Source organism: Camarhynchus parvulus, chromosome 2 (genome assembly GCF_901933205.1).
Source record: "Camarhynchus parvulus chromosome 2, STF_HiC, whole genome shotgun sequence".
NCBI classification, from domain to species: Eukaryota; Metazoa; Chordata; class Aves; order Passeriformes; family Thraupidae; genus Camarhynchus; species Camarhynchus parvulus.
The window spans coordinates 126,711,435-126,735,553 of NC_044572.1; the positions used below are offsets into that span (position 1 = coordinate 126,711,435).

Consider the following 24,119-nt stretch of genomic DNA (forward strand, 5'->3'; position numbering starts at 1 on the left):
CAGGAGTACACCTGCAGTGGAGATGGAGAACTTTCTTCTGTTACCAGCATTATTTCAAAAGCACTGGCATTAATCTATAAGGTAGTTTTCATTCTGTCTTGGATTTCTATTGAATCTTAAAAAGAAAGAAAATAATTCATTGAGTCAAATCATGTTTTCCTTTAGTTCCACCTAAATGAACATTGAACTAGTTGCAGCACAATCTTTGAAAAGCCAAAAATTTTGCAGGGATATTTTTTTTATAAAATACAGGAATACACTATCACCGAGCAACTTAGCAACTTTTTATAAAGGTTTATCTTTTCTCTTTTTCAAAGGTTGGATTGAAGAAGACAGCCAATGGGTGATCCAGATAAACAGACTCCAGAAGATAATTGATAGACTGGAAAAGAAGGTGTGCAGGCTTTTTCACCTGTTTCTTCTCTCACTTTCAGTAAATTAATCCTTAAACCACAAATGTTTTCAATGCCCCAGTCACAACATTACCTAAGAGAGCTAACACTCGTTAAATGCCTACATTTTTCTTCCACCTTAGTCTTTCCTATTCATGACATTGTTTTTCCATGCTTCCCTTTCCCCCTCCCATCATCACAGATTGAACTTTTCACAAAGATGTGAAAAATTCTATTATTCTGTGACTGGAGAATGTTAATGTATTCAGTAGTGCTTGTTTGGGGGAGCATGCTACAAGTTTCCTCTTTTAGGATCTGACATTTTCTTCTTCCTCTCTAAACTTTTTCATGAAAGCTTGATAGAAAGTTTTGTTTCCTCCTTTCCCATCAGAGAATACTCATTTATAAAGATTAAACTGCTTTCCTTGTCAGTACAGTTCAACCAAAATCTGATGCAAATCTTTCTGGGAGCTGGCTGCAGCAGCCCTCAGAGCCCAGAAACCACCAGTGGTCCCCACACCAAAGCAGAGCCCTCCAGGAGTCTGACAAATCACCCATCTGATCAACAATGCCAGGGCTTCCTAGTGCTTGTAAAATCCTGAGCCACATCTGTCAGTACAGAAAATATCTATTCTTCATTATTATTCTGACTTGATTGTTACTCTGGTGTTCAAAACTTGTCTTAAAATCTGTGTGTGATGATTTCTTTTTTTCTTTTATATTTTGAGAAGAAAGAACAGCAGAGGAAGAAGTAAGGTTATAAATTCCTGAGTTTCTCCCTGCATTAAATTTCCCTATTGAAGGACAGACAATTTCAGCCACACACTAGGGGAGTGGCTGAGTTCAGTGGATTTTGGGACCCAGGGTGTTTCTTCCTCCTTGTTCACTAGAGGTGAGGTTTTGAGTTGTGCTCTCAGACCCGGGAGTAGCTCCAGTGCCAGTGCAGCTAATGCTTCCCTCCCCACAGGTCAGTGCTCACCAGCAGTGAGACTGTGCCTGCACTCCAAAGATATTGGCATGGGTCTCTTCACCAGCACCCACACAGGCAGCACTCACAGGGACATGAAACAGCCTGATCCTGTTCTTTCTTTCTAGCTGATTGGGATATTTCCCCGTGAATACTGTCATCTAGTATTTGTGGCTGGACCCATACCCCTTTCCCAGGCACTGGCTCAGACCTTGGGTCAAGACAGAAGAACGCCTCCTGTTAATCAACCACTAGTCCAGCTTCAGTTCAGTAGAGTTACACACACTGAAAATAGTTAAGTAGGGGTTTTAACAAAAAACCCCAATAAATGGTGGTGGCTTGGTGCAGGCCTCAGCAAGAGAAGCACACTGACCTTTCTCTGCCATTCCTCCCTCCCAAATGGAAAAAATTCCCCTAATTACCTTTCCCCTTTGGTCCCAGTTTGGTGTTTCTGTTATCTCAGCCTAATTACTAATTAGCAGCATGTGGCCACCCCCAGCACTGCTGGCCTTGCTCCAAAAGGAGCCCAGTATTCCCTTTGGTTATCCCTGTAGTCTGACAGTCTCTCACATCACTTCTCCTTAACCAGCTGAGAAATGTGGCCATTCCTTGTGGCGCTGTCCATGACTTCTGTCAGCTTCTCCCTCTGCTCCTTGCCATGCTCTGCAGCTCCTCGTGGTCTGCTCAGTGCAGTAAGCTCTGGCCAGGGAATACCCGTGAGCCTCTCTCCAAACACTTCCTCCCGGACGCCATTTCTGCACGGGAAAGGCAATTACACAGCAGTTGCCACATTAATGACATTTTAGTAGCAACTTGATCTTTTTCTGAATAGATATAAATTGGATTTTGAAATGTCAAAGTCCACCATGAAAGGTAAGTCTGGCTTTACTCTCCACTTGGCTTTGGAAACAGCAGCTCACTGCCCTGCCACAATTGCCGCCTGACATGGACTAATGCCAAAAAAAAACCCATTTACAACAGTGTTACTTTAAAAAGAAATAAGCGTGGCATTCAGCAATAATGCAGTTCAAATGTTACAGAAAGCAGCCAAACATTTTGTGGTAAATGAACTTATAACAAGGGTGTTAAAAAATTATCAATTTTTTTACAGACAAATGACAGAGAACCTGAGTCTGAAAAGGAGCTTGTGCCAAAGGGAAGCAGTGGCAGGGCATAAACCTCCCATAATTACCTCCTTGTCAATATAAAAGTTGATTAATAAAACATAGCAATTACATAAGTCTAATTTTTCCAGTAGACAACCTATCTATATTCACCTTTGTCTAATTTTGCATCTACTTGAATTTGTCTCTCACAGCCATGTCTGACTGGGAGAGGCATTAAATAGCAGCTACCTGTCAGACTGAAACCCCTCTTTTTGATTTTGCCCTGAAAAAGATAAGAAAGGATTGCACAATCATTCCAAAAGGCAATTTCAGAAGCCACCACTTCTCAGCTGAGGTGGGGTAGGATTGCAAAGGCATTTTAAAGCCTCTGAGCTGCATCAATTTTTTATTTCCAGGTCTTATTTACATATACTGGCAAAGAAAACAATTATTTTCTTGCTACATTTAGAGAAACTTTGCAGTACTTCCTGGAGTCATTCCTTTCCTCTCTTTTTCCATATGTTTCCTGACCAAAAAAAAAGGCAGTGAAAGTGAACTTTCACTTCAGGAATACCCTTTTTTCCCTCATTTTTTTTATCCAAAGTGTCTGCACTGACAATAAAGCCGGCTGTCTTTCCCTTCCCACACACATTTCATTACTTCAACTACACAGCAGCTTCTGAACACTTCACTCCTGCCTTGCTCTGCCACCTGCTGCTGGTGGAGGTGCTCTGCTCATTTGAATTCTACCTGCACATCTCTTGTTGGATTTCAGCGAGTACAGCATCTGTGCTGGCAGAACAGCTGCTACCTGAGGTTAATCAATCCTCACCCACGCTGGGAGTGGAAGAAGATTTTTCTCTTTGTTGCACAAGAACTGTGTTCAGTGAGACGTGAAGCACCACTAACAGAGCATGTTTTACTCCAGCTGCTTATTGCAAATCAATCTGGTTTTTTTCTCAGGCACATGGGTATTTTTCAGAATATCATAATGGCACTGGTTAGGAGGTACTGCATGTGCCTGGCAAGTAAAGGATGATTTTGTATGTGTTACAGGTTGGTGTTTGTGTGAATCACTGATTCCTGAAGTGCACATCCAGTTTGGATACCAGGTGTACTCACAGACACATCTCTTTGCTGCTGCCCAGCACATTTTCACAGCAAGGGCTGAGCATAGGTTCAGAGACCTGACTTGGACCATCATGCACATCTCTTTGAATGCTAGAAAACAGCCCCTTGCAACCACAGAGTCCCTGCAGGGAAGTTTTTTCTGTGTAAAATTTCATGATTGCACGACCGTAACTGATAGTTCATTTCAAATTGCCGTTTTTGCTCATCTCCACAGTCCATGAGACAATTTGAGAGGATGTCTGTCTTTTCTCAATTAAGTCCAACATACATTTGGGAACAAGCAGGTTTGTTAAAATGAAAAATCACCTGCCAAGCACTATAAATAAAACTTTACAAGACAGCCTGGGCTGGAATTAACCACTAAGGCATGCAGGATCATGTAAAACTTGAGTTTGAATTAGAACTAATAAAGAAGGGATTTACCTTCTTGAGGCAGAACAGAATCTAGTTATTGGAATTGTTTGTATAAAATGTAAGAGCAGAATACACCTGTATTATTGACTCTTCTTACAATTTCTATTTTCTTTTCAGTTGCCTCAAAGGACCTAAAGCTTGAGGCACTTGAAGAGGAAGTTTTGGAAGAAAATGCAAGATCTGTAAGTACTGTTCAAGACAATGATTTTGACATTTATTTTAAGCAGCGGGCATTGAGACCACACCTGGTCTCTTTTGTTAAAAAATAATTTAAAAAATCTTTATCCTCACTTTTTCCAGGGATAAGAATCCCTTTTAGTTAGCAGAACACACTCTGCAAAAAATTTAGAATATGAACAACAGAAATTTAGAATATGTGGACTTTTATATTAACTTTTTACATTGCTTTTAAAGGATAGAGTGAGCTAAAACCATAACACACATAAGAAGAAAAATTAGTAAGATTTATCAAATTTGGCAGCAATGTTTATGGGGTGGAAGCTTCTCTGCTCCAAATGCTGGATGCATGCTTTAACCATTGTTGTACAGCCTCCCTCCCTCCCAAAACTGCTATAGGAAATCTTATGAGGTAAAATGGAAGAGTATCTCGTGCTCATTACAATCTACAAAATCAAAATTGTGACCAGAAATAAACTTACTTTTAAACAAGCTTATGTCCCAAGATTGATATACTAGCATTCCTAAATTCATGAACCTAACATTCATTAATTTGAACCTAAGTAAAAGCAAATCAAATATACTTGAAAAAATCATTTAATCACAGGAGTTGCATTAGATTTTTTTAAAATGAGATTATGCACTATTGCTACACAGACTTCTTACAATCCTTGATATAACAATATTCATAATCAAGGCATAAGCAAGTCAAAAACGTGCATGAGAAATTAAGTTGTACTCATTAAGAAGCATATAGTGTTGCTTTAAATGTTCCATTAGTAAAGTTGACAAGCTTCAATAGATTAATCAATGAATAAACAATTTGAAAGAGCTAAATGATAAATTATTTTAATTCAGGATAGATAGGCTCTTCTGTGCTGCTGACTGTTTCCATAGTCCTGTTTATAAAGACTGTTCATTTTCCTGCAGAGTGATGGAGGGAAGACCCCCTCTCTCTTCATCACTTAATGTGGGTTATCTTAGGCATCTCAGTCAGGTGAGGGGCAGGGCTCTAAAAGGTAAAAACTATGAAAGCACCTTAACAAAAGCAACAATGCATCCAGCGCAAGTTGTGGGGCTATTCTCTTATCCCAAACCTCACACCTGCTGGCATACAGATTCATCTAAGGAAACACACTGACTTTATTACTGAACATCTCAAAGACCAACCTTTGCTTTGCCCTCTTCTGAAAAGACTCTCTCCTCCAGAGTTAGGACAACAGGCTGAAGTGGACACTCATGCCCAGACACAAAAGCCATGCTTGAGCATCTCTACTTCTCCACTCCAGATCACTAAAACAGGGACTGCAAACTTCAAGGGAACTTTTGTGGGTTTTCTTCTATGATTGGGGTTTTATTGTTTCATGATAGACTTTTCTGAGTTTAAAGTACAAGGAATTCAGAGGAATCTGTGGCAGTAATATTGTCAGGATTTTTTACCAGCACATAATGATTGTTCAGCACCAAATGTCTGTGAAAGAAGAAAAAGTGGAGGAATTCCATCTTGCTGTGAAGCAGTACCTGGAATCTGTTTCTGCTCAAGGTGGCTGCTTGCGGTAAGTACAGGGTTATTGTCCTTGGGCTGAAGGAAGAAATGTAGTCTTTTTTCTTTAGTAACTCAGATTATTTATGAGGAGACAACCTATGATACCTTTCTTGGTGAGTTATGTGTATGTGTAAGACAGCTTTTTTAAGACACCTAGAACTAGAAAGAGATGTGAGAATGTGCAGATTTTAGGTACTATCACAAAATGACTCTTCATCCCAAAGATGCTAAATAATCTTTTCAGGCTTGTTAGCTCTGCAGGTCATCAATTCATGACTTCTGGAAGCTTCTAGGCTGACATTCTTTATTGGAAAACTCATTTGACATCCTTCATTTATGCTCACGTAGAAAAGGAGGAACTTATCAACTTGTTCACCAGTTCTCTGCTTGGAAGCTTTCAGAAACTTCCCTTTAGGCTGTCATTGTAAAATATTAATTCATAATAAAGAATTGGAAAAATTAAAAATCAAAATTTTCAATGAAACTGTTTCTGCTTTGCTCCTTTTAGAACTAATAAAACATTATAGCTGGGTTAAGAATAAATTTTAGTGGCTTTCCACTGTACTTAATTTCTGAATTTACCATAGTGGAGAGATCTACTATCATACATACTACAGACCATTATGAAAAAGATATTTTTGTAATGTGTACATGACACAGAATCTTCCATCTAGTGAAAGTCTTCAAAGATTGCCTATCACATCCCTAATTTATGAGTCTGGTTGCTATGGGATTATCACAATTAGGATTTTATCAGTAGTGTTCACATAGACCAGAAAAATTAAGCTGGAAGAAGAGTGACCTTTCTGCAGTGGTTCACTTGTAAAGGCAGACTGATGAGGAAAATAAAATTCTCTGGTTGGCCAAGAGATGCAAAAAAAGCCCAATAAGAAGTCCTCCCAGCCTCCTCACAGAAATTAACATCCAGCAAAACACTGTAGTGACTGCAGATTTGTTGGGGAAGAGAGGTGACATGACTTCAGAATGCAAGTTAGCAAATGGTGGCAGAAAGTTCCTTTCTTTCCCAAGTTTACAGGCATTTGTTAAGTCTGTAATGCTGCCTAACGATGGGTTTTGCTGTAGCTATAATTGACAGTGACTTGTTTTTTCCAACAGCTTTTGATATTTTCGCCATTTTACCATGCACTTTCACATACAGCAGGAAAAAACCAATAAATCACAAAACATTGCTGACTACAATATGAAGCATGAGCTGAGACCAGTTTTCAAGCACATCATTAGTGAGGTCAGCAATCTCACACTTGGGCACATGGGAAAATCTGTATATATATTTTCTGTATACCCAAGTGAATAAGTACCTACACACTATAAAGCTTTTATGCTCAGGACAATAAGCAGAATGATTCTATGCAGAGGATCAACAGATATTCTGTGGGTCATTTTTCACTCCTGAGAAACTGTTATTTGAATAACTTAAGAACAAGTAACTAGTAGGTAAAATATTATTTTAAAAGTGTATCTGCAGCAGATGTCAGCCTACATGGCTTTTTACTCTATAATATGTACATTATTTAATTTACTCCATTTGCTTTCAAAGCACCTAAATTCTATGACACTTGGATGCATCTCTCATACAAAGGGATAACTTCTACTTATTAAATGATCTTCCCTGAGCAGCTGTTTGATTAATTTTCTGTTTAACATTTGTTTAGATAAATTACACTATTGGAACAATATGAAAAATTATTTTCATAAAAATATTACATAATAAAAATAAATATACAAGGGTTTTTATTTTTAAAAGCTCAGATAATTTGAAGTATGTGATCACTATGATCACTCATTTTTTAAGTTTATTATTTCTGTGGGGTTTTTTTTCAAAAATCACTGCATTTGTTCCTACTGATAAGCAGTTAGGAATAAAATGTATATGTCCAATAATTTTGTTTTGTTTCAATAAATTAGTTCTATTGTGAAATTCTTAGTGTTTCCATACAGAAGATTCCAAGTAATTTCCACTTCATTGTTTATGAGTTCTGGGAAAACAGCAATGCCTGGAATAGGTAAGTGTCAGGACTGTGGTGGCTTTTTTTTTGGTAATAAATAAAGTTTTGATTATAAATAAATAAAGTTTAGTAATCAATTGTGTGGAAAGACTGAGTACAAATAACTTTAAATACTGCTAACTGATCTTTTGCTAAATACATCACAATTAATACTTCAGAACAATACTTTGGTTGCTAAAGACCTGAATATACTGAAACATAAATAAAATGCCAGAAAGACAATGATGATTATTCAAAGGAGAAAGAGTCCATAAAGCAAGTACATAAAGATATAGCATCAGGTGCATTGTTAGTTCATCAGGGACAGAAAACCAGGAAAACAGCAAAAGCACCAGTTTCATGATAAGGAAGAAGAAACAAAAAGACACAATTATTGGAACAGATGTGCCAGCCTGCAGCACACATCAGTAGTTATGGGGAACTCTCCCAAAACTTCCCAATCCACATCACAGGAACCCATCCAACAGACTCCCAGAGTGTCTCTTTTGGGCCCAAAATAGAAATTATTAAACATTGTACCAGCTGAACTCTAGCCTCTGGCAGGCAGATGACGAAGGAGTTGAGTAGAGACAAAAGGATTGTCCTTACCTACATTTAGTTACAGCACTCAAATACACCAACCCAGTGATCCTAAATCTGTAGAGAGAGCCTGTTCTTAGGGAGATGGAGAAGTCTCTTGCAGCTGTGTTGCTTTCCTGCCAAACAAAACCCCAGTTTTACTGGGTTTCCTATCACAAAGACTCAAGAACACGGCTAACACATGTCAACACTGTACTGGGTCACAACCAAGAGATGAGCATCAGACTGACAGCAAGCTGCATAGAAGAAAACTTGGGTTTAATATATCTGCAGGCACTTCAGAGCTTATCTGGTCTCCCCTCCTACTATCACCATAAGTTTTTAAGCACAGAATCTCTGTACAGCATTAATTGTGAAATTTCTTATGATCATTAAAAAAATTGTGCCCCTTTAAAAAAGGTTACATTTTTATTTTTTACAATTATTTAGCCACCTTCAAATGAATTACAGCAAGACATTCCAGAGAAGTAATGTGGATTTCTTGGAAACTCCAGAGCTCATCACAACAATGTTAGTCCCTGGTAAATATCAACTTTTCACTTCTTTGGTTTTTTTTCTTGTTATATGTGAATGGTTCTATTAGTGTGTTCCATATGCAAGACCACTGCATAATATCACCCTTATTCAGATCATCTTTGGTAAAGTATAGAGGAGAAAAGGACTCCAAATATTTCTATTTTAACCACATAAACATAAAATGCATCAGCAAGAAGACCCACAGTGCTTTATTTCACATAGTGTGAAGTGACACTGACATACACTATTTAAGAAAATATTTAGAATAAACAAAACTATTTGTGAATGGTAAAATAGACCCTATTTAAGATTTTCAAGGAAAAAAAATACTTTCTGATTAGGACTTCAATTTATTCCTACTTATATTGACTGAAGGGAGCCTTATTTACCAATAATTGATATTCACTAACCAACTTGTTGTACACACTTCCTGCTATGTTAAAAAAAAAAACAGGCTGGTAGATATTCCAAATTTTTATTCTTAATACAAACCAATGAGCGTGTAACATCTTTCTCCTAGAAATAAGAGTTAAAAGACACAGTGCAGGTGCAGGATGAAGCAAAGAAAGCATCAGTCCCAGCTTTACAGAGAGAGGACAGTAATTTTTTTTTTATTTTAGGGAACACAATCTATTACAATGAAGCCCTAATTTCCTATGTGTCTGAGTACAGACTAAATTTAAAATAATAAAACCCCACTTAGTAGAAAAATAAATGTAGTCCTGTACCTGGGGTTTGTCCTTAAAAGAAACCAGCCAAGACATCTTCAGATCTCATGAGCCTGATGTGGACACAAAATTATATGCCAGGGACTCCTGCAGAATTCGGAGATTGAAGTTAATGAACCAAGTATCTCTGTAAATCTTGTATCTTACTGTGATATTGCTGGATTTAAAAGAAACTTGATTTGGAAACAGTGGAGCCTTTTTCCAAAATTCTTTCTGTCCAAGAGACTGCACATGATCCAGCAAAGTTCCAGGGTAGTTTACACATGGGTAAAGTGCAATTTACATAAAATAAAATGTAAACATAATTTTTAAGTGCCTAAATATGGAAGTGTCTGAAATTGGATTCCAAGTACTCATTAAAGCATTTACTCTGCCTGCTAAGAAGGATTTCAGTCTGCAGCACTCTGTCCTGGCAGACAGTTACCATAGAAACAGCATTTCTCACTGTGCACTCCTTGCTGGAGGAGGGGGGGCAATGGAAATCAATGCATTCACAGTTCTTTGTACAATACTATACGTTACCTGTAACTTGGAAATCTGTGCAATGATTTGAACTCTGTTTCATGGAAAGACGTTCCCACAACTGATCTGTACAAATCATATTTGTATTTGAAAGACAGAAAATGATCTTGAAGTTAAAAATGGTGGCTGCAATCCCACCAGTACACTTTACAAAAGAATTTTAGACAACATAAAGTTATCACTTTATAATAAGAAGGGAAAAAACCCTAAACCTGACTGCAGTTAGAACACAGGCTCTATTCTAAAAACAAATTTACACTAGCTGAGAAACTTCCAAACTTCTTTTACGCATCTGGGTAGATAAGAACTGAATCAATTACAAATTGTAACCTGATTCTAATTCATTCAAAGTTTACAACCTGTAAGTCTTTACCAATTAACTAAAATTAGTAAGGATGCACTTATGTGGCCAAGAATGATTCAGGAAGAAAAGTTTTCAAGACTGTTTGATCTAGTATTATCCCAGAGAAAATTAATTTACCATTAGCTAAGAGGAACCAGAAGCTATTATAACCACTCATACACCTGTTAACTCAACCAGTTGCTTCAGCCAATCTACCAGGGTGGCATAAATCATTCAGTTCACATTCAGTAAATGTCTCATTTTTATACAAGATCGGGACTTGAGGACTCTAGAGAACATTTGGGTGAAGAAAACAAGATAAGGGGAAACCACTGAACACTTATAACACTATAACCCATGAAATAAATTGTTAAATTGGCATTTTTGGGGGTTGAAGCATCCATTGATGTTTCAAAAACTACTAGGCTTATAGCCTGAATTCAGGTAGGACTCTTGAGTATTTTCTCATCATGTTTCTTCTTTAACCATAATTTTCATTGAAATACCATTAATGGAAGCATTTATAAGTTCTGCTAATGAATTTGTGTAGCGTGAAACCTACAAACACCCCTTTACTAAGGGCACTCGGCATCTCAGACACAGTCCCAATCCTTTCCTTCCTTCCCATCTCTCTCCATAAATCTTGTGGTTCCCCTCCGTAAAAGGTTCCATTTCAAAAGGCCAAAGGCTAGAGGTTGTGGGGAAGAAATACAAATTGGTTTCACCCCAGGACTGCCTATAATCTGGTGATTACAGAACTTTTTATGGGAATGACATTTTACAAGTCCATGAATTATTTTACTTTTGAGGACAAAAAGTTATTAATTCCTAGAGTTGTGTAAAAAACCCATCAGATTTGAATAATGTCAGCAGGAAAGTGAGTCATTAAAGCTAACACAACCACTCAAGGAACAGAGTGCTTGGCTTAAAAACTGACACACATAGCAGCACAGGACTGAGGATTTATTTGGTTTGATGTCAGGGCACTTAATTCTATGCAGCTGCACCTATGGCACATTACTGCTTCTTTGGATGTTATCAAAAAGAGATATAATTACTGTGATAAAGCCACCTTCCCACCACTTACACTCAGCTCTTCCAGTAATCTGAGTATTTTTTCTCACCAGTATTAGCTGCATATATAAACAAACATTTAATTATATACGTTATAGGTATTTTATTCAGAATTTTCACCAGAGGTCAAAAAAGAAATATTATATATGCTAAAAAATAAATAAACTCTGCTCTCTTTCAGCATCATGGTGGATCCTCAATAACAACTAGAAGCTGGGGTTCCAAGTAATGTTAATGTTGTATTGTCTTTCATTACACTAACATTCATATTGCAGTGTACAGGTGAAATTATGATGTAATAAAGTTTGTTATTATGGATGGGATCTTTCCCACTTTATCCATTCTAAGATCTGGAAAACTGTGCATATTACCTTTTCTTCTTGTGACTAGTTCAGTGAAATGATGCATTCTAATAACTGAAATAAGACAACTATTATAAACTATTTATTTCTGTGACAGTCCAAACAGAAAAGCGTGTCTTGAATGTATGACTAAATATTTGTGAAAAGTTTTATTACTGCATTAATAAACAACCATTACTTAATGGTGCTCTGGTCTCCTTTTACAAAAGAAAGAAATATCAACCTGAACACACATGTTCATACATGTCTGCAGAGAAGCTGTAAGTCATTAATGAAAAGAATAAACATAGGGAAAACTCTTTGTGCTAATACAGAACTTCCCCCAGGATATTTTCTGCTCATGACAAGACAAGGCAGCCCTACCTTCTCTTAACAGACTCTTAGCCCTTACCCTCCCAAGAGGAAACACATCTGCCTGTCTGTAGTCACTGTAGATCCCCAGACTGAACACTGCACAGCCTCTATGTTCTGACCACTCAGAAAATATTTTCTTTAGATCTCTGGCAGGTCACTGCAAAATCATTAGAGAAACTGCAGTTACAACATCAATAGCCATAAACCTTGAGCTTGTTTGGAGGTTGGTTCTAGCAGGGGGCAGGGTTACTGTATACCCTTGACCGATGAACACCACCATCTCCATGGGGAAGATCACCCTCCTCAACCAGGGTGCAGCTTTGGTAGGGATGCACATGGAGCATTGAGGGGGAAGTGGACACCCACCGGGCCAGCTGGGTCAGCTCAATCAACCTGGTCATCAGTGGGTGACAGGGGTGGAGCCAGACTGCCCTCACATCCAGGGGTCTGGGGATCCTGGTTGATTGAATATGAGCCAGCAGTGCCCTGGTAGCCAGGAGGGCCAACCCTGTCCTGGGGGGCATCAGGCACAGCTTTGCCAGCTGGGCAAGGGAGGGGATTGTCCTGCTCTGCTCTGCACTGAGGCCCCTCACCTGGAGTGCTGTGGGCAGTTTTGGGCACAAAATATAAAAGAGACATAAAGCTATTTAAGAGGGCCATGAGAATCATGAAGGGCCTACAGGCACAGCCATACAAGGAGTGGCTGAGGTCACTTGGTTCGGCCTGGAAGAGACTGAGGGGAGACCTCAGTTGCAGTCTGCAACTTCCTCATGAGGAGGAGAAGTAGGCACTGATCCCTTCTCTCTGGTGACCTGTGACAAGACCCAAAGAAATGACATCAAATTGTATGAGGGGAGACTGATGTTAGGCAATAAGAAAAGGTCCTTTATCCAGAAGGTGGAGGAACAGGAGGAACACTGGAACAGGGCAATGGTCACAGCATCAAGCCTGACAGAGTTCAAGCAGCATTTGGACAATGCTCACAGGCACATGGTTTGAGTCTAAGTGTATCCTGTCCAGGGCCAGGAGCTGGACTCAATGATCCTTTTGAGTCCCTTCTAGCTGAGGATATTCTGTGATGCTGTAAGACCTGGAAGTAGCAATACTTGATTCCCTAGCAAGTCATGGTGTTGTCTCCTGCATCTGAGGTGTGGCCTCCAGCCCAAGAATGGGCAAGCAACCACTGTAACCTCACACCTCCACAGCAGGCTGACAAGCTCTACATGCTACATGACCACTCTCTCCATCCACTTAGCAGTCTAAGCTTACAAACAGTACCCAAAAAGAAACTTAAATGCCATGTTCAATAAAATACCGTCTTGTTTAGTTTTATTTCTTCTCAACAAAAAAAGTTACCATATGTAATTGAAAAGGGGGAATTCCAACTACAAAGTTTTCATTGCAGTAAGGTCCTGTATTACAGAAATCACAAGGTCTAAGCTCAACAGGTTCCTATTTTATCTGTAGAGTTCTGAGGTGAGTTATTTGCCTAAACAAAGGCAAACTTAGTGCATGTGAGTTACGGTAGAGGACACCAGCTGGTCTCCAGCTCCCAGCTGAGGATGACACGTGTTACCCATAGTTTGTCATTCATGCCAGGCCCATGCAGCATGTGGGCTGGAATTCCAGGTGAGTCTCACATGACACCAGATGCCTAGCTTTAAGCAACTTTAAGCCCTTTGCCAATAAAGTTCATGAGGCCTTGGTTCTCCACGCAAATGTGGATGTCAGAGAGGGATACATGCACATCTGAATTTATGTGCCCACATTACAGAAAAAAATCACCTTTATCTCTCTCACAGTATCTCAGTGAAAGTGAATGCTTTTAACACCAAAGTCCAAGGCTTTCCTGTACTGACGTGATCCAGATCCTATAGATCTGTCCATTTGTAAAAGGGCACTGAAATTTCCCTCACAAATGACATTGGTATAAGTTTAAAGGTTTCTTGTCTAATCAAAGTAAATCTACACATATTCCTGAACAACTGGCTGCTATTTTTACTATGCCAAGACGTTAAGCTAGTGTACAGCATGGGTTTTTTTTGTAACTACTGACCTACCAACAAAGGAAATAGTGACATGTGATACAGAATCAGTGAAAAACTAAAAATGACATACTACACTAAGGTTTGTGACATTTTTCCTTTTCACTGGGAAAAATGTATTAAAATCATTCTTACAATAACCTGCTTTAGAACTTCATGTCAATTAGGTGCTGGAAGGGTGAATAAAGTTGTAACAGGTCCTATATACTTATAAGAGTTACTCACCCTTGTATATATACTAGTAAAAAAACACTGATGAATCATACACAAGAAGTTTGAGAAGTTTCACTTAGGAGTTTTGACAGCTACACACAGAAACTATCTGAAAATATGTTTTCCCAACATATTGGGAAAACAGATCCATATGACTCACTCTAAGAAACTCCAAGTAATTAAAAACAAACCAACAAAAAGATTTATTTGCATCATTCAGGAAAAGAAATCTAGTGCCAATCCAGTGCAACTTGACAGGTTTTTGCATTACTGCAATTGCCATTTAACACAGCCTCATTTAGCTTTCACTATCATTTGTAACAGAGGGTAAAAAATTGCCTGCAGTACCCAAATGATATTATTATGGGTCTAAATAGACATTTATAAGTTAATTATATTCATACAAAATATTTGATGGATGCTTTCAGAAAGTACTCGAACTACTGCTTTCCACTTCAGTATTGGATACCAGACTCATTGAAGGGAAAAAGACAGAATTAACTCTACATTGTTACACCCATTTACCTATATAAGACATGGGATTAAAATCTGTCTTGTTCCTCAGTTTTTCCTATTACTTTCGCTTTTCAAACTCAAGAACACTGGACAATTATTTACAAAGAACTTCAAGGAATGCAATGCATATGCAGGTCTCCTGCTCTGATGCAGGATGAGAGAAAATGTCTCTTGTAAGTGAAATTATTACTAATAAGAGACTTCATACCTTGGAAGAAGGTATGGGCATCCACAAGATATTAAAGAATATCTTGTGTCAAGATGAAGATTTCAAATTAAGAAGAAGCAAGTCAAGTTTTGTCAAAAAAAAAAAAAAAAACCCTCTCTACTACTAGAGGAGTAGATACCCTAAGACACCTGAGATTTGACACAGCCAGTAGCTGTTCCATCTTTACTTCTGAGGAAGGGAGTTGGGAGCAATCAAAAAGTCCAAGTCAAGAATTTATTTAGAATTTATGGTCAGGCAAAATATCTGGCTACATAACACAAACAATTCAATGACAAAATTCTGCCACACCAATATGCAAAATTATTTATTTTCACTTTAATCATATTGCCACTTCAGGCATTACAAATTAAAGGTTTGTCTCTCAAAGCATTCAGGCAATTACAGGAAGAAACAGGCATTTTCATAGGTTTCACAGGGTCGTACTTCCATCTGCAGGCACCCAAGTACCTTCAAAAATCTTGAAGACCTACATCAAATGTAGCTCCCTCAGTGACAGACTTTGGATCTTCCAAACAACATGTCACTTCTTGCAGATGTCAATGAAAGGTTTGTTCTTTACCTGTGAGACAAACCAATCCTCAAATTACTTCTGTTATAACAGATCACTTAGAGTTTTCATTTCAGTCTGCTTGTAACTCTTTTTTACTCCATATACGTTTCACAATTTGGAACATTTTCTATTATAGCAAACTTCTATTTTCACGAATCACTGAGACTTCATCTAAAAGTTTCCTATTGTGTGTCAAGTACTAACAGTACCAACATCTGTTTGAATGCTGAGCTATGTATCGGTAGCCCTGATCCCCACATCTGAAAAAAACCCCAGTGTCCTTTGGGACAAATGCAGTCCACAGTCCACCAACTGTAACTGTATCTTCCTCATAACAAGTCATTCTAGGAAGTTTTCTTCATCTGACAATACAACTTGTACTCATAAATGGGCACATACTTCAGCAGTGGCTTCAAAATTCAGAACTAGGAAAGTCTTAGATAGGCATGAGCTGTCTGAATACTCAGTTCAGCAGCAAACTGTTGAAAACTACCTGCTCCAAAATACAAGCTCACTGACACTGTAGGATTGCCTGTCATTAGAAATTTATTTGCAGGCCGCCTTCTGCCACTTTTAAGCATCAATTATTTGATTTACACATGCATCTCATCAATTCCTCTGGGTTCTGTGCAGAAGAACAGATGGCATGATCAACCAATAGCCCAGAATTTTGGCTGAACTAGGTGATCTCACAGATTTCTGTATAGGGACCCTCCTTTTTCCTAGGAATGTAAACATCTGAAAGCATACAGTTTATCAAAATTTGCCCCTCTTAGAAACACAGGTGGTGGGAGAGGGGGGAAAGTTAGGAAATTAAAGAGCTGAGACTTCTGAATCTGAAAGCAGATTTTCAAACAAACAAAGCTTTCATCTTGAGGGTAAATAGAAAGATATAAAAAGTAAGATCAGGGAAAGGTAATTATGGTCATATATTAGTTAATTTTTGTTTTTTCAAAGGACAGAAATTTTTAAAGTTTAAAAATGCCTCCAAATGTGGCCAACAAACTAACCATGTGGACGTATTTTTCCATAATAGGAATCCTATTTCTAGCAGAACTACATCCCAATGGTCTCAAAAGCAGCCTAGTACGTAGCCTAATTTCATACGATGTTTACACAGAAGATTTTCCCACACTTGGGGTCCATAATGTGATCCAGTAGATGTTTTCTCCTAGCATATGAAGTTTTTGAGGATTATTTAATCACAAACATTAAGGTAGCACACATGGATATCCTTCACATTCATTTCTATTAATTTCTCCCCAAAACCAAAGACCAAAGATAATGATAATACAAACTGCAATGAGCTCATTAATGGTTTTGAGGTGGACACTGATGCATGAGCAACTCAAAGAGTGGATTAAGATTTTTACCAAGCTGGACATTTATCAAGATTGTTCTCTTCTATTTTGAAAACATGGAAACATACCTGATTTTGTCCTGAAAACAAATCAAAAACTCTTTCCCTTTATAGGGTAATACCCCGAGTAAGATGTCAAATATCAACTGGAGAAGTTACATACAAAAGTTGTGTTGAATTGCTCAATCTGTCCTTTAGAAGTTTTGCCAATTTGAAAGCCCATTTTGAAGGTAAATGTTTCCTGTCAAATGGTTTATCAAAACTTCCATGAATGATTTTGTAACTTCATTTACCACAAAAGAATGCACTTACTGGCTTTTCAAGTACAATTGGATGATCAGGAAGAAACTCTGGTTTCTTCTGAGAGAGAGAAACATTTGAAAGCTTCAGAAGGAAATCTCTGCTGTATTGGATCCTTTCTGTGAATATACAAAATCACTAAGTTTAACATTCTTGTTTAAGGAATTAAGATTGGAAATTCAGAAAAATTATTTTGTAACTTATAGAATAGTAGAAATGCTACATGTGGAATATAAAAATCAGTTTTAAAAACAGAAATAATTTAGGTCGTATCTTGCATCAGGAAACTCTGAAGTAAATGATAGAGTATTTCACTTTAACTGTATCAAACTGACACAATAAATCAACACAAAAGAAGAAAAAAGGTGAATCCAACCTTACAACAGATAGACTCCCTGTATCTTGTTGCAATTAGCAGAAACACCATAAACTGGTCTTGAAACCCACAAGAAAATCTGTTTATAACTGACTCCAAAGTGGCACCTATTTCTAAGTGACAGATAACAAAAACAGGGTGTCTCTTTTCTTGGAGCTAATAAGTTAAATGTCTTTCAACACCTAAAAGTAATGACAAGATCTGCCACACGTAAAATGGCAAACAGATTAACAGCAGTGAAACACTTTTGAGGGATTATGTTGGATCAACAAGTGTCAGAGCCTTTGCTCAGAACATGTAGGTTTCTCATACAAGTTTATAGCACTATGTCTACTATGGCATAGCTTTGGATACAGTATATCTAGCAAAGTGTGTATTTAAGCAGATATTCTCAAACAAAAGCAGAAACAAGAGGAAAGGAATTAGGCAAACAAAGAACAAACCTTATCTCTGGTCCTTGATGACAAAGAAGCATATTGCTTTAGAAATAATGGGCTTCCTGCAAGGTTGTTACACTATCACCTGATGGACAACAGTTTTTGCTTCTCAGACTGTAGGATGTTGAAAAGAGAGAAGCTGATATCAACGATGACACAATTTTTTTCCTGCCTTTGAACACAAATGATGCAGTAACTGGTAAACCTAAGGGAGGGCATGTGGATAACTTTGAAAAAAAAAAGTTTAAAGAATACAAGCATACTTGAAAACTTATGTCTTCTTTCTACCTCCCTTTGATTAAAAACCCATGAAGATGACGACTTCTGTAAGGCCTTCAACACAATCCCTCACAATATCCTTCTCTCTAAATTGGAGAGATGTGGATTAGATTGGGAGACTGTTCACTGGATGAGGAACTGGTTGGACAGTTGCATCTGATCTCATGTTGGAACAAGTGCAGAGGAGAGTCCCTAAGCTGATCACAGGGTTGGAACACCTCTCCTATGAAGACAGGCTTAGATAGTTGGAGATGTTTAGCCTGGAGAAGTCTCTTGGGATACATTGGAGCAGCCTTTCAGTACCTAATGGGGGCCTACAAGAAAGCTACAGAGGGATTTTTCAGAGACGTAGTGAGAGGAGAAGGGGGAATGGCCTTAAGCTGAGGGACAGTAGGTTTAGGTTAGATAGGAGAACAAAATTCTTTACTCTGAGGATGGTGAGGCACTAGAAAAGGCTGCACAGAGAAGTTATGGATGCCCCATTCCTGGGAGTTTCACCATCATGCTAGATGGGGCTTTGAGTAACATGGTCTCCTGGCAGGGGCCCCTGCTCACAGCAGGGCGTTAGAGCTTGATGACTTTTTAGTCTCCTAGAACCCAAACCATCCTATGATCCAAAGAGTAGTGGTCATGTCTGGATGCAGATCAGTGAGTGATGAATGTTATCCCTCAGGGATCCATATTTGGACCAATTCTATTGAGTCCAATTCTATCTTCAGCAATGACAGACAGTGGGATCAACAGCACCCTCAACAAATTTGCAGGTAACGCCAAGCTGAGTGGTGCAGTTGGCACACCTGAGGGACAGGTTACCATCCAGAGAGACCTGGAAAAGCTCAAGAAGTGGGCCCATGAAAACCCCATGCTGCACTTAAGAACTGCTGAGACAGATAATTGAAAGCACAGTACCGCTGAAGAGACATTAAATAGAAATTATTATCTGGAATTTAAAGTATAGCTGAACATAAATAGAGCTCTAGAAGAAATTTTACTGTGCAAGGAAAAAAAAAGAAGAAAACAAAAGACTTATTTGTAAGAAGTATCTGAATAGCAGGACCTCTAAAGTTGTGTAACTCGGAAGGAAAAGATTACAACTATCAGCAAACAAACAAAAGCCCTTTGAAAACAAGTGTGAGAAAAAGTTTGACACTGGGGAGAATTGTGGAGCAGACTCAGAGAGGCATCACAGAGCAAGTGACCACTGAAAACAATCCAAAGTGTTGGATTATACAAGAGACCAGGATCTGATGAGAAGCTGTTTAAGATCTTGTAGAACAAAACAATCTCTACTCACCACAAGCAGAATCGATGACAAAGGATCAGAAAGAAACCACTAAACGGACAGAACTTGACAAGTCTGTCATCTAACTAGAAACCAAAAACCAGAACTCTCTTCTATTTATCACGATCAAAAATAGAAAAAATGAACCTGAGCTTTAAAGCACACATGGAAGGCTTATTTTTAAGTCAGTAACACACAATAGAACCAAACTAATGCTCAAGAACCTGAGAGATGGTAACCTCAGACTGACAAAAATATGAAAGCCTCATTAAACCTAATAGAATTCTTTCAAATTTTGAGTACAAATAACAAAAGGACAAACTACATCTTCAGAGATTACTTAATGATTGGAAACTACAGATGGATGCCTGATTACAGGCAGATACAGACAAATGAAATTGTCTCAATAAACTGGTGACCTAACCTGGGTCACTGATGCAGTTTCTGTGACGTTTAAAAATGACGAATTAGATAGGAAGCAGGGCAGGGAAGTATTGTGAGAATGCATTTGAACTCTGAGATTATCCCTTAATGAAAAAAAGGAGCAAAATTTTGACTTGGTTGAACTACCATTCCTCTGTGAGTACAGTGGCAGGTGGTGTGACGGTGGTCACAAGGGTTCTTGGGTGAAGGAAGAGACGAGATCCTTGACTCCATGATCAGAAGGCTTGATTTATTATTTTATGATATATACATACACTATAACTATACTAAAAAGAAAAAGAAAGGAGAGTTCCAGAAGCTGCTAAGCTAAGAAAGAAAAGACTGATAACAAAAGCCACTCTCCCGGACTATGTCCGAGAGACCTCAGTTCTGGATTGGTCATTATTTCTAAACATCCAAGATGGGCCAATCCAGACTGATCTGTTGCATTCCACAGCAGCAGATAACCTATTGTTTATGTCTATCTCTGAGGCCACAGCTTCTCAGAAGGAAAAACCTAAAGAAAGGTTTTTCACAAAGAGAATGTCTGCGACAGCAGGCGGTACAGAGAAAAACATAAGGAACAAACCTTAAAGACAGTACTGACACAGAAACAAATAGTGCAGGATTAATCATAAAAAAATGTATTCATATCTAACCACCCAAATGCTATTATTTCAGAACCACCATAGTAACAGCAGGACAAGGAAGCCAAAATGCTGAGTTCTTAACTTGTTTACATTCAATAGTCTGTGTGCCACAACTGAGCCCTGCAGCAGGCTAAAGGATGCAACTCAAATCTGTACTTCTATACACACAAGCAATCTATACAAACCCAGGATTTAGTGTGAAGATTTTTTTTTTAATGTTTGGGGTCTATTTTTTCAGGGGGTTGGCTGTGGTTTTTTGTTTGTTTGTTTAGTTTGGTTTGGTTGGGTTTTTTTAAGAGTTATATCCCTATATACAAGCAGCTCTACCAGCGGAAGTTTTCTACCTCAGTTATGGTGAAATTTTACACCTTCTCTAGAGTGTTATGTGAAAAGCAGAAAAGTTTCATACTGTTCTCCAAACTATCAATGCACTGGCTGATCAGAAAATATAAAGTGCAGTCCACATCACTTCAAAGTTCAGTTGCCCTTCATCCAGAAAATAGAATCCTGACACAACTCCACATGCAGTATTTTACCTTTTTTTTCTCCTGATTCATGTTGCTTTGGTTGACAGAGCATCATAGTTTGAGTTAAGATCTTCACTTCAGTCATTTCAGATGACTAAGACAGGAAGGAAAGTTATGAAGCTTATTTCCTTTAAGCATATTAAAACAAGGATACATGTTTCTTAGGTAAAAGTAACATTGTAGTACAGTTTAATTTGAAGCTGTAGAATGTTATTCTTGATTACAAACAATAAAGGAATAAGACAATACAAATGCACATATTTGAGAGATATTTTTATAGAGAACTTTACAGTTCTATTGTTAATCTTTAAAAAGAACACAATTATCCCTTCCTTTTCTATTATCCCACTTAGAACGCAGCCACAAGCTGCTACATTTGGGAATAATGAAAGCAGGAAGAACTTTTCTTAAAGACCAAAGGATGGACTTGGATCCTTTCATTTAGCAGAAAGGAGAAGGTCAAAAGTATTATTGAAAAGTCTTTTCCATATGCTACATTAAAGAAAAAGTTAAAAAAATATATAAAAAATACAGCTATACCCATATCAAACAAAGGCAAAGTGCAGCTACATGTAGCTAAATACTGATGAAACCAAATATTACAGCACTGATGACCAGTGGCTTATTTAAAAGGGAGTAGTTTGTTCTCTTCAGTAATTACTGCTCAAGAGACAAGGGTAAGTGTTAATTTCCATGTTGGATCAAAGATACACTCCCAAGACCTTGACTTTTTTTTTTAATTTTAAAGTCAAAGGCAGCTTGCACAAGCTTAATAAAATAAAGAATGCCTACTGGATTACTAAAACTCTTCTAAACTAATAAGAAAATAAAGTAAAAATTAAGGAACAGGTATTTGTTCTCACAAAAACCCCCATCTATTAACACTCTGAAAAAACATTCAAATCAGAATCAACAAAAAGTCAAATTCAGGCTATGAAACATGAAGCATTCCGTTTGGAAGACTTCAAACTTCATTTTCCTGCAAACAGCTACCACCAATTTCAAGTCTGAAAAACATATTCATACCATGTCCAAAGTCAAGCACTTCTAGCAATAAAGCATAAAGTTTTATGATGTTTGCTGTCTCAAATGAATTTGTACATGTGCTAACAACAAAAAAATTCTAATTTTATTATTTAGACATAATAAGTGAAGACAGAATACATGTACTCTAAGTTTAAAAGAGCTGACTTAAATTCAATGAAGACTAAAGAAATGCCACACAGATTTTTGTAAGAATCTTAAACTCCTAAGCTGCATTTTTCAGCTATTAGTGCATGCAAATACCAGGGAAAGGCATTCCTGAAACTCATAATTCTTTTCAACTTTCATAATTCTTTTCAGCAGTTCTGACACTGCTGGTTTAAAACATTCAGAGTCAAGGACACTCCAAGCTGGAAACAGTTTTCATTTGGTTACATAACAGATCAGCTGACCTCCAATTTATAAATAATTCTATATTTCCTCAATACTCACCCAGTTAACCTTACTCTGCAAACATACTTCAGTGCTGCTGGGTAATTCAGTCCGAATGTTTAATGCAATGGGTGATGCTGGTGAGCATAAAACATTAAGAAAAAATAATTTCAATAGACACCACAGTATTATTTTGTGATACTTGCCCCAAGAATATTCCTTGCTGCACAGAGATTTTACAGGCATTTATTCACAATTTAGAAGCTCCACATGACCACAGGACCCCTTTTCTGTTTCTTCCATAAATTTCATACAAAGTAAAAATTTATGATGTCACTTAGTTTCAGTCCACATCAGCACAGCTGATGACTTTCTGCTGGACCAAAAATTTCTAACTTAACAATAACAACTGCAGTACTGCAATAGCTAAGCTTCAATCTATAGAAATCTAAAATTTAAACCAAAATATTCACACCTGACATAAATACTGCATGATTTTTTTTCTTGAAGTTTTTTGAGTTTTTTGTTTTGAATTTGTGTGAAAGCTAGATAAGAACAATGCAGTGCAGTATACTGTACCTGAGGCATCAGTACTTGAAATAAAACCCAAATAATCTGTTAAATTATGTGTATTTTATGTTTTCAATAGTAGGATCAGCCACCCCAAGCAATCCAAATTTAACAGAGAAGCCTGATCCAGCTTTCTGAAGCTACATTTCAGATGCCAGGCTAGAAGAGCAGTACAAGAGAGCTCTGCATAAATCTAATACAGTTTAAATTCAGATTTTATCAGAGAAATGATGTGTTAAGATCAACACATAGCAAGGTATTCTCTCACTGTAGTTTAATGAAGTAATTTAAAAACAAAACAAAACAAGACACCTTACACATCCTTGTTACTTCCCGAAACATAACCCAAACTTTGGTAAAGTGAACTGCACCCTAGCCATGCTACTCACCTTGTTTAGAAGACAGTTGATGCACAGGTCGTGCTGGCTGAAGGGATTTACCAATAAACTTTTTTGCTTCTGTAACATTTTGAAACATCGCACTTCAAAAAAGCAGCTGAAATCATTAGCATTCAGTTTCACACACGGATGTTAAACAAGAGGAGCAATCCACCTACTCCTTGTTAGTTGCATTTGACAAGGCAATATTATATCTGGGCAGGAAAAAGCAGAAGAGTCTGATTCATCAATTTTTTTAGATGATTGAACATGCTGGATAAAATTTGCATGAAGACAGAATCAGACACTTCTTTCATTTTTCCTTCCAACT

The 24,119-nt window shown here is 37.7% G+C and overlaps 2 protein-coding genes across 2 annotated transcripts in view; one reads left to right on the top strand and one right to left on the bottom strand.

Annotated features, from left to right (window-relative positions):
• The window catches only part of NECAB1 (N-terminal EF-hand calcium binding protein 1), a 52,629-nt gene extending 40,897 nt beyond the window's left edge, over window positions 1-11,732 (top strand). The window contains 6 exon segments of the mRNA XM_030964475.1: window positions 318-394; window positions 4,139-4,192; window positions 5,631-5,743; window positions 7,680-7,757; window positions 8,769-8,860; window positions 11,704-11,732. Of these exon segments, the coding sequence (XP_030820335.1) occupies window positions 318-394; window positions 4,139-4,192; window positions 5,631-5,743; window positions 7,680-7,757; window positions 8,769-8,860; window positions 11,704-11,732 (443 nt within the window).
• Window positions 11,733-15,761: 4,029 nt separating this feature from the next.
• Window positions 15,762-23,888, bottom strand: C2H8orf88 (chromosome 2 C8orf88 homolog). Its single transcript, XM_030943841.1, has 5 exons — window positions 23,801-23,888; window positions 22,902-22,978; window positions 21,435-21,519; window positions 17,464-17,570; window positions 15,762-15,800 (listed from the first exon to the last, which is right to left on the bottom strand). Exons 1-5 carry the CDS (start codon window positions 23,886-23,888, stop codon window positions 15,762-15,764), a joined length of 396 nt encoding a protein of 131 aa, XP_030799701.1.
• Between the last annotated feature and the right edge of the window lie 231 nt (window positions 23,889-24,119).

What these genes read in the sequence shown, in the direction of transcription:
- C2H8orf88 (XM_030943841.1), bottom strand. Translation starts at nt 23,888, where the DNA reads ATGTTTCAAAATGTTACAGAAGCAAAAAAGTTTATTGGTAAATCCCTT. An exon ending in TCAACTGTCTTCTAAACAAG is followed by an intron (nt 22,979 to 23,800) that starts GTGAGTAGCATG and finishes TATGCTCACCAG; the next exon opens with CATCACCCATTGCATTAAAC. An exon ending in CAATTGTACTTGAAAAGCCA is followed by an intron (nt 15,801 to 17,463) that starts GTAAGTGCATTC and finishes TTTGTCTCACAG; the next exon opens with GTAAAGAACAAACCTTTCAT.